General features: G+C 33.2%; 1 protein-coding gene across 9 annotated transcripts in view; it reads left to right on the top strand.

The window, feature by feature from the left end:
* The window catches only part of LRP1B (LDL receptor related protein 1B), a 1,853,519-nt gene that overhangs the window by 1,272,739 nt on the left and 562,241 nt on the right, over positions 1–18,539 (top strand). For all 9 annotated transcript variants that reach the window (XM_032387847.1, XM_032388632.1, XM_032390176.1 and 6 more), the window contains 4 exons: positions 653–784; positions 2,125–2,352; positions 14,842–15,016; positions 15,835–15,929. In XM_032387847.1, the coding sequence (XP_032243738.1) occupies positions 653–784; positions 2,125–2,352; positions 14,842–15,016; positions 15,835–15,929 (630 nt within the window). The remainder of the gene's footprint in view (positions 1–652; positions 785–2,124; positions 2,353–14,841; positions 15,017–15,834; positions 15,930–18,539) is intronic.

An 18,539-nucleotide genomic window follows, 5' to 3' on the forward strand; every position in this document is an offset into this window, starting at 1 on the left:
AAGTTTGAATATATTATAACTTACTTATACAATATAGTTTAGCAAGTCTGTAAAGTAGAGGAAACTTTAGCCAGTTAGTAGAGAAAAAAAAAAAAAAGAAAAAGTAGATGTCTTAATAAAGAAGGATATTAACATTTCTTCACTTAGGCTTCTGATTTGATAAAGATCATATGACCTGAAGGAAAGATATGTATGTAACAACACAGTTTCCTAGGGAAACACTAAGAGTGGTATGCTAAGGCACAAAGAGAGTCTATATCGTAGGTTAGGAAAGTAACAATATCCATTGATACACTCAATTCCTGGATTATGATTTAGTTGAACTTATTATAAACTAAATTTAATAATTATTCCTGGGTTTTTTTTTTTTCTCAGAAAAATTCTTTGCTTCTAAGGAAATAGGATGCATATATTTAGACTTAGAGAAAATTGAGAGAGTTAACTTAGTTGTTATCTTTGAGGAGGAAAATGTTTTTATTAATGTAATTGCTGTATATGATTGTCTATTATTGTCATATTATTCATCCCAGTAATGGGTGCCATATAGGGAACTTCACTTTGAATCTTTAAGTGAATTACCCTTGTCAACCTCAGAGGTTCCCTGATATATTTTTTTCTTCTTCACTGTTAATATTTCACTGTGTAATTACAGCTCCCAATCCCTGTGCAGCTAATGATGGCAAAGGCCCCTGCTCTCACATGTGTCTGATCAATCATAATAGGAGTGCTGCTTGTGCATGCCCCCACTTGATGAAGCTTTCCTCAGACAAGAAGACCTGCTATGGTAAATTTCTTGAAGTTCTTATCTAAAATTCAAATTGAATTCTCTCAAATTGTATTAGCATTAAGATTTTCCTCAAAGCAAAGCAGAAGAGATTTTTAATTCCTTAAAAACATTTGAGGTAGTGCTATTTCCAGACTCTATTGATGATTCATCTACTTTTGGAAAGACTGACAAATTCTTTAGATATGTGATATGCTGCACTTTACTATTTATTACCTTATTCATTTTTTTCTTGCCACTTTCTTATTTGGTATGTTAGCAGAATTTATCTCTACAAAACAGGGATATTTGTAAGTGAAAGTGCATTTTCAGAAAGTGATGATGTAGGTAACCCATGTAACAAAGAAGTACTTAACAGCTTTAATCTCTTCCTGCTCTTCTAAAGTTACTCTCACATCATTTTATAGGAGATTATCAATTCAAAGGGGGAAAAAGTGAAGTAAAATATATAACTTTGATATATTTCTTAAAAATATTTAAACAGCACATTTAAACTAGAAAAATGATAATGAAATTTGTGAATGAAATCAGACTGTGGGTTGTTTGCTGTTTTGATTTATTTTAATTTTGAGTAATTTTTGTTATTTGCAGAGCAATTACTTTTAAGGGCAGAAAAGAATGTACTCACAAAATCTTAACTCAGGAATGTAGGCACATGTTGATTTAATTAATTATATATAATCTTAACATATCACAACAACAATAATTCCAAAGAGAGCAATGAAATATTAGAATATCTGTGACTTCTGTTTCTATTTAACCTCCTATTTTACAAACTCAGTTCAAAAAAGTGTCTATGGAAAGTAAAAATGATGCAATGCCTCACAATGTTACTTACTACAGATTTAAAAAAATGTATAATAAAGCATGCTTTAACATTATTTGAACCCCAATTTTGATAAGGAAAACATGAACATGATTTTTAAATCCATGTTTAATTTTATTCAGAGATAGTATAAAAAATGTTCTTAAATGCCTTCAAAAATCATTTAATTTTGTTATAATTGGGTACAAAGAACAAATAAGGTTGTTTGACATTTGCAGAATTCATGTGTTTTAGCAATTGTTTAAAATTCTAAGATCAAATCATTGAGAATTTCTTGGTATTTCTAACTAAAGAAAAATAATGACTTAAGAATTCTAACTTGTTTTACATTTGTTTCTTAAGTATTTTAATTTAAATAATAGATAACTCACCTATGCCCATCAAATCTTGATTATGATTTTCTGGTGTTAAAATTCCATTAAATCATCAACAAGTTATAATTTTAGAATTTATAGATTGCCTCAAACTTGCCGAGCTTATAAGAGAAAAACACTTATTTCTATTTCTTTTCTAGAAATGAAAAAATTTCTTCTATATGCAAGACGTTCTGAAATCAGAGGAGTGGATATTGATAATCCATATTTTAACTTTATCACGGCCTTTACAGTCCCTGATATTGATGATGTCACTGTGATAGACTTTGATGCATCCGAAGAACGTTTATACTGGACAGATATTAAAACACAAACCATTAAACGGGCTTTTATTAATGGAACTGGATTGGAAACTGTTATTTCAAGAGGTAAGAGTTTTGCACATTACAACTTAAAAAAAAAATGTCATTCAATTTATAAAAATCACAAGTCTCTTTTGTATTCTTTTTTTATTATTCAATTCTGTGTTGTTAATTGAAAGTTGGAATTGATTATTCAGAGATTCAATAATATGCTATGTCTTTAAAATTGTAGAACGCTATAATTATGTTGCACATGATAGTCTGATAACTAGAAATTTAGTTTCAAAAGAAGAAAAAATTCAAAAGGGATCAAACATATTTGAAGACTCCTTTTTGCTGATAGGGAGATAGTAATTTGTATACAGAAAATATAGGATATTTGGAAGGACTGGTTTCCCTCTCTGACTCAAGATTATTATCGACTTCCTTTTGCATAAATTTCTGCAGAACTAGACTACACAAATATGACAGGGAACTTATTTCTGTCCACCTCCTGACCTGTCAGTTTAAATCATAGGTTATTGGTAAATGTTGTTAAATTAACCATTAAAAAAAAAGTAACTTTCCCCAAAGTAGAAAATATAGGTGAAGTGAAGTTAGACATACAGGCAAATGCAGTGGTTGAACTCTAAATATTTAGCATTAAATTCTTCTAGTCTTTGTTTGAATCTTGGTGTATTGTGATTTCTGGATCAGTTATTGTTGTTATTGTTGTTATTGTTGTTGTTATTGTTATTGTTATTATTAGTAGCTTAGTGTATCTTCATTCTCTTTTCCATGACTGCAAAACCAAACAAGACAGTTTCTGTTCAATTTCATGCTCCATAAGCATGAGAGAGTGATTTGGAAGAGGATAGAAGAATGAGTGATCAGTAATCCATATAGATATATCAAACTCTCATCAAACTCTCATACTAAAAATTTAAAATCAGACCTTACATGAGGAATGATCAGTATCTTAATGAAAGCAATAAGAAGTGCAGGTTTTAAATTCACAGATTTTCAACAGTTTCCATATATCAAACTTACATAGCTCGCTTGAGTATCACTAGTAGATCTGAGAGTATTTGACCACTAAAGTGCTCTTTTATTTATGCTAGCTCTTTACTCATCTAAGTTTAGTACTAGTAAAGCAACTTGAGCTAATTGGGTATAAGCTTGTTCAAATATTTATTTCAAACTTGCCATAAGAGAAGAACCTTTATAAAAAGGCTAATGCAAAGATTTTTTTTTTCTTTATACAGGATTTTTTTACAGAGGGGAGGGAAAAATGGTTGGATAATCATTGTTAGACTAGGTAATGGTCATTAAACACCTTGAAAGATCAGTTAAAGGACATTAGGTCCCTTCTAAGACTGACAGTCAGGTGATCTTCTCATAAGAAATTTATCAAAGTCTAACAGAAAATTGTTTAAGCACTTTATCATGAATGTAAAATCCTTACCAAAAGACTTTGTGAATTGTATGAAGAGATGTTATACCTCAGAAAAATGTGAGGACAACTTTCTGTCTATAAATATAGATTGGTAGCTAGTAGTTATTTGATGAATTTGTCATTGAGAAAATCACAGACTTATTTTCATTTAGCGGACTCTATTTATAATTATTACCAAAAATTGAGCAATGGTATTTTCTAACTAACAATTAATGCATATATTCATTAGGATCAATAATCATTAATTCAATCATTTTGACAAATATTGGAATATTTTATATATGATAAGAAATTGAAGGAAAATCAGTATTGGCTGAATAGTATGAAACACAGACAAAAGGGACACACTATACAAACTGATGGAACTAAAGAAATAAATAGAAACTGAATCTAGACTTTATACATTGTTGATTTTTATATTAGTACTGAAAATAATGAGAACCAAGGAAGTGTTTCAAGGAGGGAGCAGTTATATGGTTAGGTTTGCCTTTGGAAAATATTGGTTTTAGCTTTTAGGTTTAGTAGAGAATTGAAGAGGTCTGAGATGAGGGGTAGGTGAGCCAGGGACTCTGGGAGACTAGGTCGTTGGTTGGTATAGAGGTTTTAGTAAGATGTGATAAAAACCTGGACTAGAAAGGAAACAATAGAGATAGAGAAATGAGGGAGAATTATAGAAATATAAGAGTGAAAATATAAAGGAACTTAATTAATTGGATATGAAGGTTGAGGAATAAGCATTTTCGAAGATAAGTCCTTCATTGCTGGCTACCGTACAAGTTGAATGATGTTGCATTTTCCTTTCTTCCAGGGTGAAAACTTGTTAAGGACTGATTTATCTTTCCATTAATAGAAAGCTTGAGATGAACTTTTGACAGTTCATCTTGTGAGCTCATCAAAGTATTTCAAATCCTGCCAGTAATTGTACTTTACTTTATCCTTTCATCTTTTGGATTCCCTGAGAATGTCTGTCTGACCTTTCTCTTATTTCTTACATGCTGGCCTCTGTATCTTCTCACTTCGCTGTCCTTCCTCTACTGGACTTTTTCTTGAGATATTCTTTCTTTCCTTATCTTCCTTAGCCTAAGTCTAATGCGAAAACTGCTTCAAAAATCAGGCTCTACATTTGTCCATTGCCCCAAGCAGACCATTTTCTGAAAAAACACTGAGCCTTCATGAAGGGGTCTAGAAATAGTTTTCTTGCCTTGCCATTCTCCATATCCTAAAATACTAAGCTGTTCTTAATTTATGTACTACCTACGTGAGCTATTTGTTACAGTTACTTGTACAAAGCACACTTCATTGTAAGCATAAATACTAACACATGACTATAGATGCATTCTTTGTATAAAATAACAAATATTTATTATCATATGTATATTTGCCTCTTTCACACACACACAAAAAGTAATTGTATTCTAAGAAAAAGTACTATAACAATTCATAACAGATGTTCTTGCTAGTGGTCTGCAGCCTGACTCTCTGGTGGTGATTAATACTTATCCTTGAGTCACTGCTTGGTCCAGATATTTTTTAATTATTGATGCTTTCAGGTTTATTTTTCTGATGTGATGAATAATACTAGCTGTCATTAATGTGGCAAGCACCATAATCTCATGTAATCTTTACAAACCTATTATTAAGAAATACTTTCATTCTGCAGATGAGAAAGCTTAAGCTTGTGAAAGTTAAAACTCTGTCTCAGAAACAAAATGAGGAAACATTCACTGTGGAGACACATTCACACTCTGGACTGTATGTTTAGAGCTCCTGTCATCCTCATTACTCTACAATGAAAGAATTTGGGACTTCATACCCAGTGGTTTGGTGTTGTCCTTTTATGCTCAGTTGCCTCTCCTGAGTACTTGTTTATATATTGCCCACCATTATACCTTACTAGATAGAGGATTTTCCTCCTCAAACTCTAAATTAACATAGCAAGAAATTAACTTGCAATTAGCATCATAAGAAAAAAAGAAGACATTACTAGACCTTAAAGTTCCTTATATAACTGGGAGTTGCACAGTTGAGTTTTCACATTTGTATCTATTCTTCTTTTATCTATCATTTATTCCCCATGCAGTGCTTTGAAGTTAATGTTACCTTCTGTTTTTAAAAATGAGGAAGCATTTAATTCAGGTTTCCCATGCTAGGAAATAGCAGAGCTTTGTTACATCCAAGTTTGAATTGACTCTAAAGCTAATGCTGTTTTTCCCCGAGTGTCCCTTTCTTTTACAAATAAGGAACTTTGGCAAGTAGAGAGCAGAAACTTTATTATAACCACATGGTTTGTACAAAATTTATTTCCAATGTTCACTTAATATACACTCAGCATACTCCGCAGATTTCACCTAGTAGCACCTGGGTGAAGTATAGGGGTTATTCCACCCCTCTGCCAATAGTTTGACTGGTTATTCTGATATATAAGAAAAAGCTTTTAGAGATATGTTGGCAGCTTTATGAGGTTCCAAGGCTACTGTCAATAAAAATTCACTTATTGGAAAAAACTCCTGATGTATCTGATTATTCTAGGGCAAAGTGAATTGTTCACCTCTGGAAAATTAAGGACTCAACGTTGGGCAAGTACCATTGATTGAACAAAGTATTTTTTTAGTTCTAGAGTCATCTACCATCTGAAAGAACTAGACTATTAAGTTGAGTTAAGCAGATGCTAAAATGAACAAAAGGAAGATTAATACAAATTAGAAGTTATCTGTTTATAAAGAACACTCATTTATATGGTAGGGAATTATCATATAATCATATGCTTTTTTAACTACAAAAATATAAACCTCTTTAAATGCAGACCTTTTGATCACATTGCTACTATATAAAATTTAATTCTCAATGGTACTTTGAATCTAATTGGACCTATTTCAAAGTAGATTTCCATTATTATTTGAAATTGTTATCCACTTCTGCCAATAATTATTTTGTCAGTGAGTATTAAGATTTATTCATTCCCTCTATTTTGCAAGACACCATATTTAATTGTACCCAGTAAAGAAATGCTTAAGGGGGGAAAAAAAAAAAAAAACTATTGTGAAAATTGGTCCAGAGAGAATGAAGGAAATGAAAACAGGTCAGTAATAACAGTGAGATCTAGATTTTGGAACCAGGCCTTGAATTCAAGTAGAAAGTTTGGATAGGGAACATCTGTTGTTTTGCCTATTTCTGAATAGGATTTTCAATTTTCATTTTCACCCAGGAAACCTTTCAGTGGAAGAATGTCTACATCTGTGATTTAAAAAAAGAGAAAAGAAAAGAAAAAAAAAAAAAAAAAGAAAGAAAGAAAGAAAGGCAAAACCACACCTATAAAGGCCGTTTCATTGAGAACTATGTATCTATAGCAATGAGTGCTAAATGAGCCATACTTCCTATGTTTATTCTTTATCTTTTAGTTAGAAGGATAGAATGTTATTTTATTTTTTCCCCATAGGGAAATTCTAAATGTGGATTCTATATGTGAAACATTAGGTGGGTAGGGAGATGGCTGTATTTAGCTAAGACAGTCTATAACCTCAGGCAGCTTCATATCTGGTAAAAGAATGAGATACAAACAACTAACTAAAATGTAAGGTTAAATGAGATATGGAGTTTAATAAGGGGGTAAGCTACTTAGAAAATTAGCACAAGGAATACTAAGCTATTATACGGGATCACCAAAGTGCCCACTTAGGAAATAGTAGTCAAATTAGACCTTGGAGGGAAATGGTAACAGATCAGTCCAGGTTGAGATATCAGTAGTCACAAAGCTCTGGACACTTTATATAAAGGGAAGAGCAAGTAGTGAGCAGTAGCTAGACCTTCAAGAAGAATAAATCATAAGGTTAATGTGACAGCACAGAACAAAGGGTTTTACATCAGGAAGAGGAGCTTTTTTTGTATTTTTGTATTTTTTTTCTCCTAAAGGCATTGGGTAACCATTAAAGACTTTTAGAGCTGGTTATAGGTGGTGATTCAAACTCTTTTGAAGATAAATTAGGTGGAAATCTGAAAGACTGAAAAGAAATTATAGATAAGGATACAGCTAGAAGGTTAAGAAATGTTCTAAATCTAGAGCAAAAATTAGGCTAGAACAATGAGAGATATAAGAAAGTGACAGACATCAAGGGTATGGTAGAAAAAAAAAAAAAAACAAACCTGATGGCTGGGAGAGAGGTGAAGTTAACCAGATCATTGGGAAGATGTTGGAGACATTGATCCAGATGAAAATAAAATAGACAACCTTACTTTGGACATTTTCCCAAATCAGCAGTGAATTGTTCCTGTAAAATATCAATAGTTACAGGTTTAGGAGATTAAGAGATACGATTAGTGAAAAAGTTGCAATTCTGCTTCATATTCTCTAGGAAAAAAACAACATAAGTTTGGGATACATATATATGTGTTAAAACTGACAAAATCAAGACAATAATAAACACTAAATTGTTCGGAGTTGAAGCATAAAATTAGTGAGGGTATATAGAGAAGGCTCCTAATGTATTTGTAATATTCTATTTCTTAGGCTGGATTGTGTTTATGGATGTTTTGTTAATTTGTATACCATGTGTTATATATAGTAATATGTGTGTGTGTATATATACAGTTTTTCATAGTTGCAATAAATGGAATATTTAATATTTACAAAGTTCCCTTGAAAAAGCTTTGCAAAAATGTTACCAATTTGTTTTTTTTTAACTTTGACCCTAAAATCAGATACATAATTGCCCAGAAACCCACTTCAAATGAGTTTTGATCAGATGTAGACATTTCTGCTCTCAGAAAATTGTGACAGTTGGGATCCCTTCCTTCTTTGAAGGCATATCCAATTTTGGGCAAAAGCCTTTATGCCCACCTCCAGGATGCTGGTATCAGCAGGTCCACTGCATAGGGGGAAAAAGAAAGAAAGAAAGAAATTTCAGAAACAGAGAATTGACAACCATTGTGTGTGTGTGTGTGTGTGTGTGTGTCTGTGTGTTTTCCATTTAGTTTTATTTTCATGTCAACCAATTTATGTGCTTACCCCATTCCTCTTTCATCTAAGGCCTTTCTACTGTGATCATTTTTCTTCTCTCTGACTTATGTCTTTTAATGTTCCTTTAGTTTAGTGATAATCTGTTAGTGATAATCTGATATGTTGTCTGAAAATATATTTATTTAGCTTTTGTTTTTGATAGTTTTTTCTAATCATGGTAAAATACACATAAAATTTATCATCTTGACCCTTTTTAAGTGTACAATGCAGTAGTTTTAAGTACATTCACACTGTGAACCAATCTCCAGAACTCTTCATCCTGTAACTGAAACTTTATAGCCATTGAACAACAATTACCAACTCCTGGTAATTCTACTTCCCAAGTGCCCACCATTCTACTTCCTTTGTCTATGAATTTAAGTACTCTAGGTGCCTCTTATAAGTGTAATCACACTGTATTTGTCTATTTGTGAAGGGCTTATTTGACACAGCATGATGTCTTCAAGGTTCATCCATATTGTAGCAAGTGTCAGAATTTATATATATATATATATATATAATTTCTCCACATCCTTGTCAACACTTGGGTTTTGTTGTTATGGTGGTGGTGGTTGTTATTGTTGTTTTTACAGTAGCCATCCTAATGGGTATGAGGTGGTCTCTAACTGTGATTTTGATTTGTGTTTCCCCTATGATCAGTGATGTTGAACATCCTTTCATGTTCTTGTTGGCCATTTCTGTACCTGCTTTGGAGAAATGTCTATTCCATCCCTTTGCCTGTTTTTAAGGAAAAAATATTTTTGTTGTTGTTGAGATATAGATATAAAGGTAATTTTGTTGAGTACAAATTTTAAGTTGAGTCATTTTCTCTCAACCCTTTGCAGATATTAATCTACCATCTTTTACATTCTTTATAGCTATTAAGAATCTCTGTGTTTATCTAACTAGATGCTTTTAACATTTTCTTTGTCTTCATGACAACGTTTTTATTTAGCCACCAAGAGTCTGTTGTGCCTCCTACAGGATCATGTCTTGCATCAGCCAAGGGAGGAAAAAACCCTCAAATATTATCTCTCACCATTTTCTCTAACCTAGTGTATTTCCTCCTTTGGAAACTTTGACTGGATTTGCTAGACTACTCATTCTCCAACTCATTTAATCTTTTTGCTTCTCTGTGTTGGCCCTGGCTAACTCCCACAATTTGTCTTGTAGTTTACTGGCTGAATTGTGTCTAAGCTGCTGGTTAATCCATTTAATACATTGCTTCTTTTTTAATATTGTTTAAAAAATATTTACAAGTGATTTTTGGTTCTCATTTATGTCTTCCAAGAGTATTTTTTTTAAATAAATTATTGGCAGGGCACCTGGGTGGCTCAGTTGGTTGGGCACCTGACTCTTGATTTCTGCTCGGGTCACGATCTTATGGGTATGGGATCAAGCCCTTTATCAGGCTCTGCACTCAGTAGGGAGTCTGCTTGAGATTCTCTCTCTCCCTCTGCCCCTCCTGCCACCCACATTCTCTCTCTCTAAAATAAATAATCTTTAAAAATAAATAAATAAATTATTGGCTTTGCTTATTATTTCAAGGCATATGCTTTCCTTTAAAATATTCCACTCACTTTTCTTTATCTTGCGCAATAATGTAAAAACATGTAGGCTTTGGAGGTTTAAATCTGTTGTTGATTTTTCTCTTAACTCTTGCTCTTATGTTTCATTTCTTTTTGTGTTTTATTTTTTTGTTCTGATCTACTATGAGAATGAACTTAATCTAGGGAAATTGTGAGGGCCTGTGTTGAAGAATTTTTTTTCTTCCATAGAGGATTTGAATTTGCTTCTGCTAGAGGGAAAAGGAGTCACTGTAAACTGGAAATCACTTGAATTTCATTATCCCCTACCCAACCAGTGGATATCCCGTTTATAAACTAGTGATCTCTTGCTCCGGTATAGACCTATGCTTAAAGTTTTTGTTTGTTTGTGTTTGGTTTGGGCTTGGTTTGGTTTTGTTGTGTTTTGTTCTCTGTACCAGAGAAAGAACAGAGAAAATAAGTTTTGTTTTTATTTTTAAATTATTCTCCTTTTTAAGCAGGCAAGGAGAATTTTTTTTTTTTTCCCATTCACCTATCAGTGATGATGTATACCCTTCTAATATACCTGGTATTATTCTTGTTTAGCTCTCCTAGTATTTGTGCATTTAAAGACCGAACCCACTTGCACTAAGCAACTAATATTCCATGTATCTCTAGATGATCACTTGATTTGATTTCTCAGGTTTTTGTCCCTATGGCTGCACCAGACTCTGTATTCTCATTTGCCTTCCTTTATGGTTTTAGCTAACAAACAAGTCTATCTTAGCATGTAGAGACTTTCCTGTCTTGTGATCTTGATAAATCATTTAAAAGTTATAATTTATCATTTTTCAGAAAATATTATTGCAGTGAAGGGCTTTTCAAAATATCTAATCTGTTTTAGCTCAGGAGGTAAGGGTCCCTCAATATAGAAAATTGAACCCTTTGAGAAATTTGCTCAGAAGTCTTTGACTTCCTTGAAAACGGGGGTTGAGTTAGAATTTATGATTTCAATGTTTTTATCAAGGAAAGAAAAATTTCACTAAACATATGGCAGTTTTTCTTTTTAAAGATTTTATTTATTTATTTGAGAGAGAGAATGAGATAGAGAGAGAGCATGAGAGGGGGGAGGGTCAGAGGGAGAAGCAGACTCCCTGCTGAACAGGGAGCCTGATGCGGGACTTGATCCCGGGACTCCAGAATCATAACCTGAGCCGAAGGCAGTCGCTTAACCAACTGAGCCACCCAGGCGCCCCCGTATGGCAGTTTTTATCCCTCCCCACCCTTATGGTGAATTTACCAGGTGAGTCTAAAAAAAAAAAAAAAAACGATGTAGGTATTAAGAATGGTCAAAAAAGACAAAAGTTTTATTTTAGACTTAAAGTTGATAATTAAAAAATCTAATCTAGTGGGTAGAAAAAAGGTAAGGATAAGAGCATGAGAATTAATACTGGGTGAGTATGTATTTAGATATGTATTTACTCTTGAGAATGAACTTGAGGACCTTATCTGATAATTCTAACTCAGCTCAGATAGCCTTAAAATTATAGATTGTGCATGTCATGAATTTTTTCATCAATTCGTTGAAAATATTTATGTTGAAAGCAGTGTTGTATACATTTGGGAAGGGAGGTATAAAGATATATTAGCAAGGAGCCTACCCTCAAGAAGTATATGTGAGAGTAGTAATATGTCAGCAAATAACTATCACATTAAGTACAAAGGAACTGACCAGATACAGTCCTATTAGAGACAAACTTTCTGGCTGGAATATATAAGAGAATTGATTAGGTTTTTGTTGTTTGAAGGGTGATGTTGCCAATCAGCTTGCTTATTTTTGTGTGAGATTCAGGTAAGTGGAAATGTGGTAAGGTTTGGAGGTACAGGTAATTCCCTATAGGTTAGAAAGGTCAGGACAAGTCTGGAGATCTGAAAACATCAGTATGACTGAAGTGTGAGGTAACTGGTTAAAAATAGTGAGAAATAAAGTTGGAAAGGTAGTTATATTCAGATTATATAGAAAGCCAGGCTAAGGAATTTAGACATCACTTTCTGAGTGCTTGGAAGCTATTAAATATCTTTGGGACAAACAAAGGTCATGATGCAGAGCTCTCTAGTCAGAAAAATAACCTGGCAGCAACTAAATCATTTGGTTGGATGAGGAAAAAGACTGGATGCTATTGCAGTGTTAAAGACAGAAATAGATTGGAAAGAGCATGAACCATAGAATTGACAAGGACTAAATAGGTATTAATAGCTTACATTTGGCTATGCTTCCCAATTTAGGAGTGCAATGTATTCTCTAGACCATGTGATTAGGAGTCAATCAGAAATAAATAAAAGGATTTTGAGCAGCAGAAACAGCCAAAAACAAAAACCAAAACCTTTGGATAACATGTATTTTCGAGGAAATAAAAGCACATTGTGTTATTTTTGCCAATACCAAGCAATCCAGGGTAAAAATGCAGAAAGCGTTAAGTCCTTGGATTGGCAAAATACCCCTCAACCCTGCATTAAAGTGCTTAAATACACATCATCTAATGTAATATTCACAGCAATCCTATGTATTATCTTTAATTAGCCTCATTTTCCTGATAAGAATAGAGGCTGAAATTTAAGTGACTTGATTAAAGACAAAAAATAGGCACCCAACCTAGACCATGAAGCCAGATCTTCTCATTATAAATGCGAGACTGTCTCGAAGCAACCCAATTAAGTCCAGAGGGTAAAGGAACAGAAGGAGTAAATATCGTGGGTGAGGCAAATAAATAAATCTCAGACATGGCAGGTTTAGCTTTACAGAGGTGTTGTATTACTTTTTCTCAAGAAAAGGGATCTGGATGAGGATAACTGAAAATAAAAAGAAATTTTGAGTATTGGGTTGAGAAATAAAGTTCACATTTAAGATTCACCAACTTACCGGTAAATTAATGATGAAAGGTAAGTTGCAGAGGAGAAGATGTTGTTAGGAAGAGAATTGAAACATGGAGAATATCTCCTAAGAGTGCTGTGACTAAAAGTTACTTAGAAATAATAAGAGGATTTTTGAGCAGAAAGTAGGCTGTGTCAAGATTGGAGGACAGAGGGCGCCTGGGTGGCTCAGTCGTTAAGCGTCTGCCTTCGGCTCAGGTCATGATCCCAGGGTCCTGGGATCGAGTCCCACATCGGGCTCCCTGTTTGGCGGGAAGCCTGCTTCTCCCTCTCCCACTCCCCCTGCTTGTGTTCCTGCTCTCACTATCTCTCTCTCTGTCAAATAAATAAATAAAATCTTAAAAAAAAAAAAAAAGAAAGATTGGAGGACAGAAACGTGTGGTAGATCCCACCATGCCAACATTACTGTTACAAGTGACCCAGAACTGCCAGGTCTCTTTGTCTTATTCTGGTCTTTTAAATTTTGAAATAATTAGCAAATTTTACAAATCTGGTGTTTTCACTTTCACGTGAAAATCTAGCTTTGTGGCATCTTTTAAAAATGATAAAAATGGAAGACATAGCCATTTGAAGAGCTAAGCAACAGCTGCTCTGTGATTCTGGAAGCATGTCGGTTGGAACCACTGCTTTGGAGCAGGGCCTCGGAGCTAGTTAGAACTTGCAGAATGTCAGGCACCTCAGAATGACTGAATCAGAGTCTTCCTTTTTTACAATCTCCAGAGGTCTTGGAAGTTTGAGTAACACTGGTCTAAAGAGCTCTAGAGATTCAGTATGCTTGCAAGTAACAAAATTTTGTAAAATAAAGACAAAACCAAATTAGACTATTCAAGTGCCACGGATAGGGGACCACACTGGCCTACTTTATAGGTTAATATCTTAAACAGATTTTCCAGTAAATATGCTAAAAAGATTTTATAGGATCCATCATTTTAAATACTTGATTTTAATTTGTTTCTTTAATTAAAACGTACAATTGCATTTAAGCCTAAATTCTATCGTTTTTTTTTTAAAGATGCCTAATTAAATAATCAAGGAATAACAACCCAAATATTCATATTGGCTGTAATGAATCGAAACTTATTTAGATTTCAGTAATTTCTGTAGAATCCATGTTGGAGGAATATTAAAAGGATTTTGTTTCTTTGCTCATATCTCAGTCAATTTCTGTTAATTATCTATTTTGAAAGATGTTCAACTCTGGTGACTTTTTTAGGAAAGTTTAATCGTTTTATTTAATTTCGGGAACAAATTGGTACTTTAAAACACAAAATAGCCCATTTGTTGACGGCCCATAAGTACTTTTTCCTAACTAGAAAGATGTGCTACCAACTGGCGAAGCTTTTACTCTAATTTGAATTTTGGTCACCTTGGCCCGTAAGACTGCTGCCTGTGTCTGCTGCTAAGTGTTTACTAGTGAATCATTGAGTGTTCGTGTAATTTCAATGTTAATTGTTGCTTCAGTTTTTCAAATGGCTCAGCAGTAAGACATTAATGATTATTCATGCCTTAAGAAGGGCTGATAAGGGAATGAGATTACAATCTTGTACAATTTTAGCTAACAAATTGAAGGGTAAATTAAATTTTCCCTGAGACAGAAAATAAGTTACTTGGAAAGTCAAAAAGAATGAGAAATTTCATTCACTTTTAATTGTCTCTTTCCTGTTTTACAGATATTCAGAGTATCAGAGGGCTAGCAGTGGATTGGGTCTCACGTAATTTATATTGGGTTAGCTCTGAATTTGATGAAACACAAATTAATGTGGCACGACTAGATGGCTCTTTGAAAACCTCAATTATCCACGGAATCGATAAGCCACAGTGTCTTGCAGCTCACCCAGTCAGGGGGTAAAGTATGATTATTTTTTGTAAAGTTTTTCAAAAATCTCACACATTTTTGCCCTGATTTTATATAAAAACTTTGTTTAATTCAGAGGAATTAACATATCAGCTATACCAGTCAAAAAAAGTGAATATGGAAATTGTAAAAGAGATCCCTGGTTAGAGATTTCTGTTATCTGCATAAAACCAGATTTTTATACATTATTGCAAGAGTTTATTAATTTGTTTCTAAGGAGTAGCAGTTCAGAATAAAACAGAAGAAAAAAAGCAGATGCAGGGAAAAGTGACTGATTTTATTTCAAACACCAGTTGTTAACATATTTACTGTGTGCTGATGTTATTGTCACTGCTTAGTAGATCAGATCTCTCCCACCTTCTGACTAATCATCATGTACCATGTAGAGAGCTTGTGTAGGGTTAAAATACTTTCTCCCCAGTGCTTTCAATGGGAATGGCTGAAATGATTTTGTTTTCTTCTTTGGTATCTGGTTTCTCTAAACCGAGAGGATTCAATCTGGTTGAATTACTTTAAATGGAAATAATTTACTGTAGTCATAGGTAAATATTTCAGTTGTGAATGTAGGAGGAAAAAGGAAGTGAGATGATTGTCCTTCAATGACAGGAAAAAGCAAGAGTGGTGCTTTCTTCTCAGGCAAACATGTACATTACCGTCAGCAAGTGTCTCAACAATTCGGGCTCTTCTTAAAAAGAATTAATCTTAAACCAAGAATTTACTTTGACATTAACTTTATTCCTCAGTGTATGTTTCTAGTTAACAAGTAGGTCTATCTCTAATATTTTTAATCCATATCTCTTAAATTAAGGAAACTCTACTGGACAGATGGAAACACAATTAACATGGCAAACATGGATGGCAGTAACAGCAAGATTCTCTTTCAGAATCAAAAGGAGCCAGTTGGTAAGTTTTTTTTTTTTCTTTTTTAATAATCACTGCAGTTTTTAATATGACAAACCTATACAATGTATCTTTGATCTAGAACCTAAAAGAAAGTATTACACATTAGCAATATAAATTCAATCAGGAATTCCTCAATTTCATTGAATCCATTGGGTCTATGTTGTTAAGTAAGGAGGAAAGTTCTGTGGACAAGAAGATAAATTCTTTTGATATGAGAACTTTTATAAGTATCTTTAGTACTGAAGTCACTTAAAACTTGATGTAATTAATAAATCTCTTACTTTAAGTGGTGAATACCTGATACATTGTTACAGTGGCAATATAATGTACTAAGACTTCCCCTGATCATTGTTGTGTTATTATTAATAGTTATAATGATTTAAGCATTTAGTATTTAGTTTTCAGCAGTTTTTATTCACTATGCAGTAGGTTTATTTGGTTTGTTATTCTACCCTTGGTAACCATTATAAATCATTAGCTAAAACTCCATCGTGCTAAAAGAAAGCTCTGATGTATATACATAAAACATTTTTTAAAATTTTAACTACAAAAATTCTTTTAGAAGTTAATATGTTATATATGTTGGCACAGATATCTTTACATTATTATATTACCTATATATATTTCTTCAAATTCTAATCACTCTTCCCTATTTTCTTATATTTCTTTAAGAGGCAGGAATAATCACACTGCCTTTTTGTCATCTCAGGTATCTTTAAAAAAAAAAAATCCAATAAAGAACCTAGATTTTGATAAATATTAAATGCAAATGATGGAATATACAAAAGAAAATCATAACTTTGCTTTGAATTGAACACAATATATTTTTAATTCTGGGGGTAAAATCAATTCACCATGAAGCTTTTCAGCAATTATTTTCAGATGTGGTAGTATCCTTATTTGAAGTAGCTCATTTTTACTAGTGATGATTTAGTAAAGGTGTACTATCACCAAGATTGACAATAAATAATTCTTTTCATGTAGTCTATAGAATAAACCTCTGATAGAAAATGATAATATTAACAATCTTTTCTTTGGACTGGCTGTTCTAAGATCTGATACACAATTGGAATTCAAGGTAGTGTTAGAAATTAAAGGCAAATTGAAATGCTAATACTTCTGTGTGGAAAATGATAGGACAAAAGAAACAAGGGCCTTAACAAGATTAGGACCCATACAAAAGACTCAATTTGGACTCAAGCAATTGTATGCTTATCTAGAATTGTTCAGAGTATTTAATATGGAAAAGTGAGTATGATGAAAATAGTATAAGCAAATAAAGTCCTTATACTGTAATGTGAGAGCCACAGGTTATACCAAAATGTTAATTTATATGCTTGTTTCTATAACGGGAAAACCTTATCTTCGTTAATACTAAATATCCATTCCCTTACTCAAAATAAATTTAAAAAAATCTAACAGCTTATATAAAGAACATTTATAAGAAAAATAGTGTTAATGTTTACACTTTGTAGTTGGGCCCTCAAGGTGATGTGCCCCAAGTGATATTTTTAACTGTATATGGATGAGGATTCAATATTCAATAACAAATAGTAGATGTCTATATAATGTCAGTTATTGTTATATTTGGAAATCACTTTAAAATCAATTCAAGGGCGCCTGGGTGGCTCAGTTGGTTAAGCGACTGCCTTCGGCTCAGGTCATGATCCTGGAGTCCCTGGATCGAGTCCCGCATCGGGCTCCCTGCTCGGCGAGGAGCCTGCTTCTCCCTCTAACCCTCCCCCCTCTCATGTACTCTCTCTCTCTCTCATTCTCGCTCTCTCAAATAAATAAATAAATCTTTAAAAAAAATAAATAAATAAAATAAAATCAATTCAAAATGATACTTTTTAATTTTAATTTGTGCAAGATATACCATTTTAACCAAAATAACCCAGAACCTCATTGAAAACTATGCCTTAAATCAGCATTAATGAATATGGCTTGCAAGTCATTCATTCATTAAATAAACAGATTTTTAATGAGTATCACATTTTGTACTAGGCCTAGGCCTATTGATAAAAATTTGACACTGCCCTTAAGGGACACAAGAACCTAAATCATTTTAGATTCCATTAAGTAAATTTAACTCAGTGACCTTCAGCAATTTAGTGTTATCTTGGTAGTACTTGCTTTCCTCATCTGTAAAATCAAGACAAAATGTCTATTTTATAAAGTTCCCATGAGGATTGAATGAGGAAAATTTATTAAAGGAACATCTGGCCTCTAATAATGGAAACTGTCAGGAGTAATAATACAAGGTATATTGGGTCCAATAGACTGGAATTTGAATGATTTGATTGTCTGCAGTAGGGAGTATAAATGAGTTCAGTGAAGAATAAACATACAATAGAATCCTTAGAAATCTTGCAGAGGAATATATGTACCAAGTGAGCCTCTGAGATGAACAAATTTTTATGCAAATGTGAGGATTTAACTTTACATTGTTTTGCTGCTAATGCTAAGAGGTAAACAAGTTTGAAGTAGCTAGATTCTACTCTCAGATCTTCCCAAAACAGGCCCTGTGTTACTTACAAGTTCCTTCTGTAACTTTCTACTTTAGCTAACTAGTCATGTTAACCAGGTGCTAAAATTGATGGTCTCTGCAAT

This window comes from Phoca vitulina, unplaced genomic scaffold (assembly GCF_004348235.1).
Source record: "Phoca vitulina isolate PV1807 unplaced genomic scaffold, GSC_HSeal_1.0 scaffold1, whole genome shotgun sequence".
NCBI classification, from domain to species: Eukaryota; Metazoa; Chordata; class Mammalia; order Carnivora; family Phocidae; genus Phoca; species Phoca vitulina.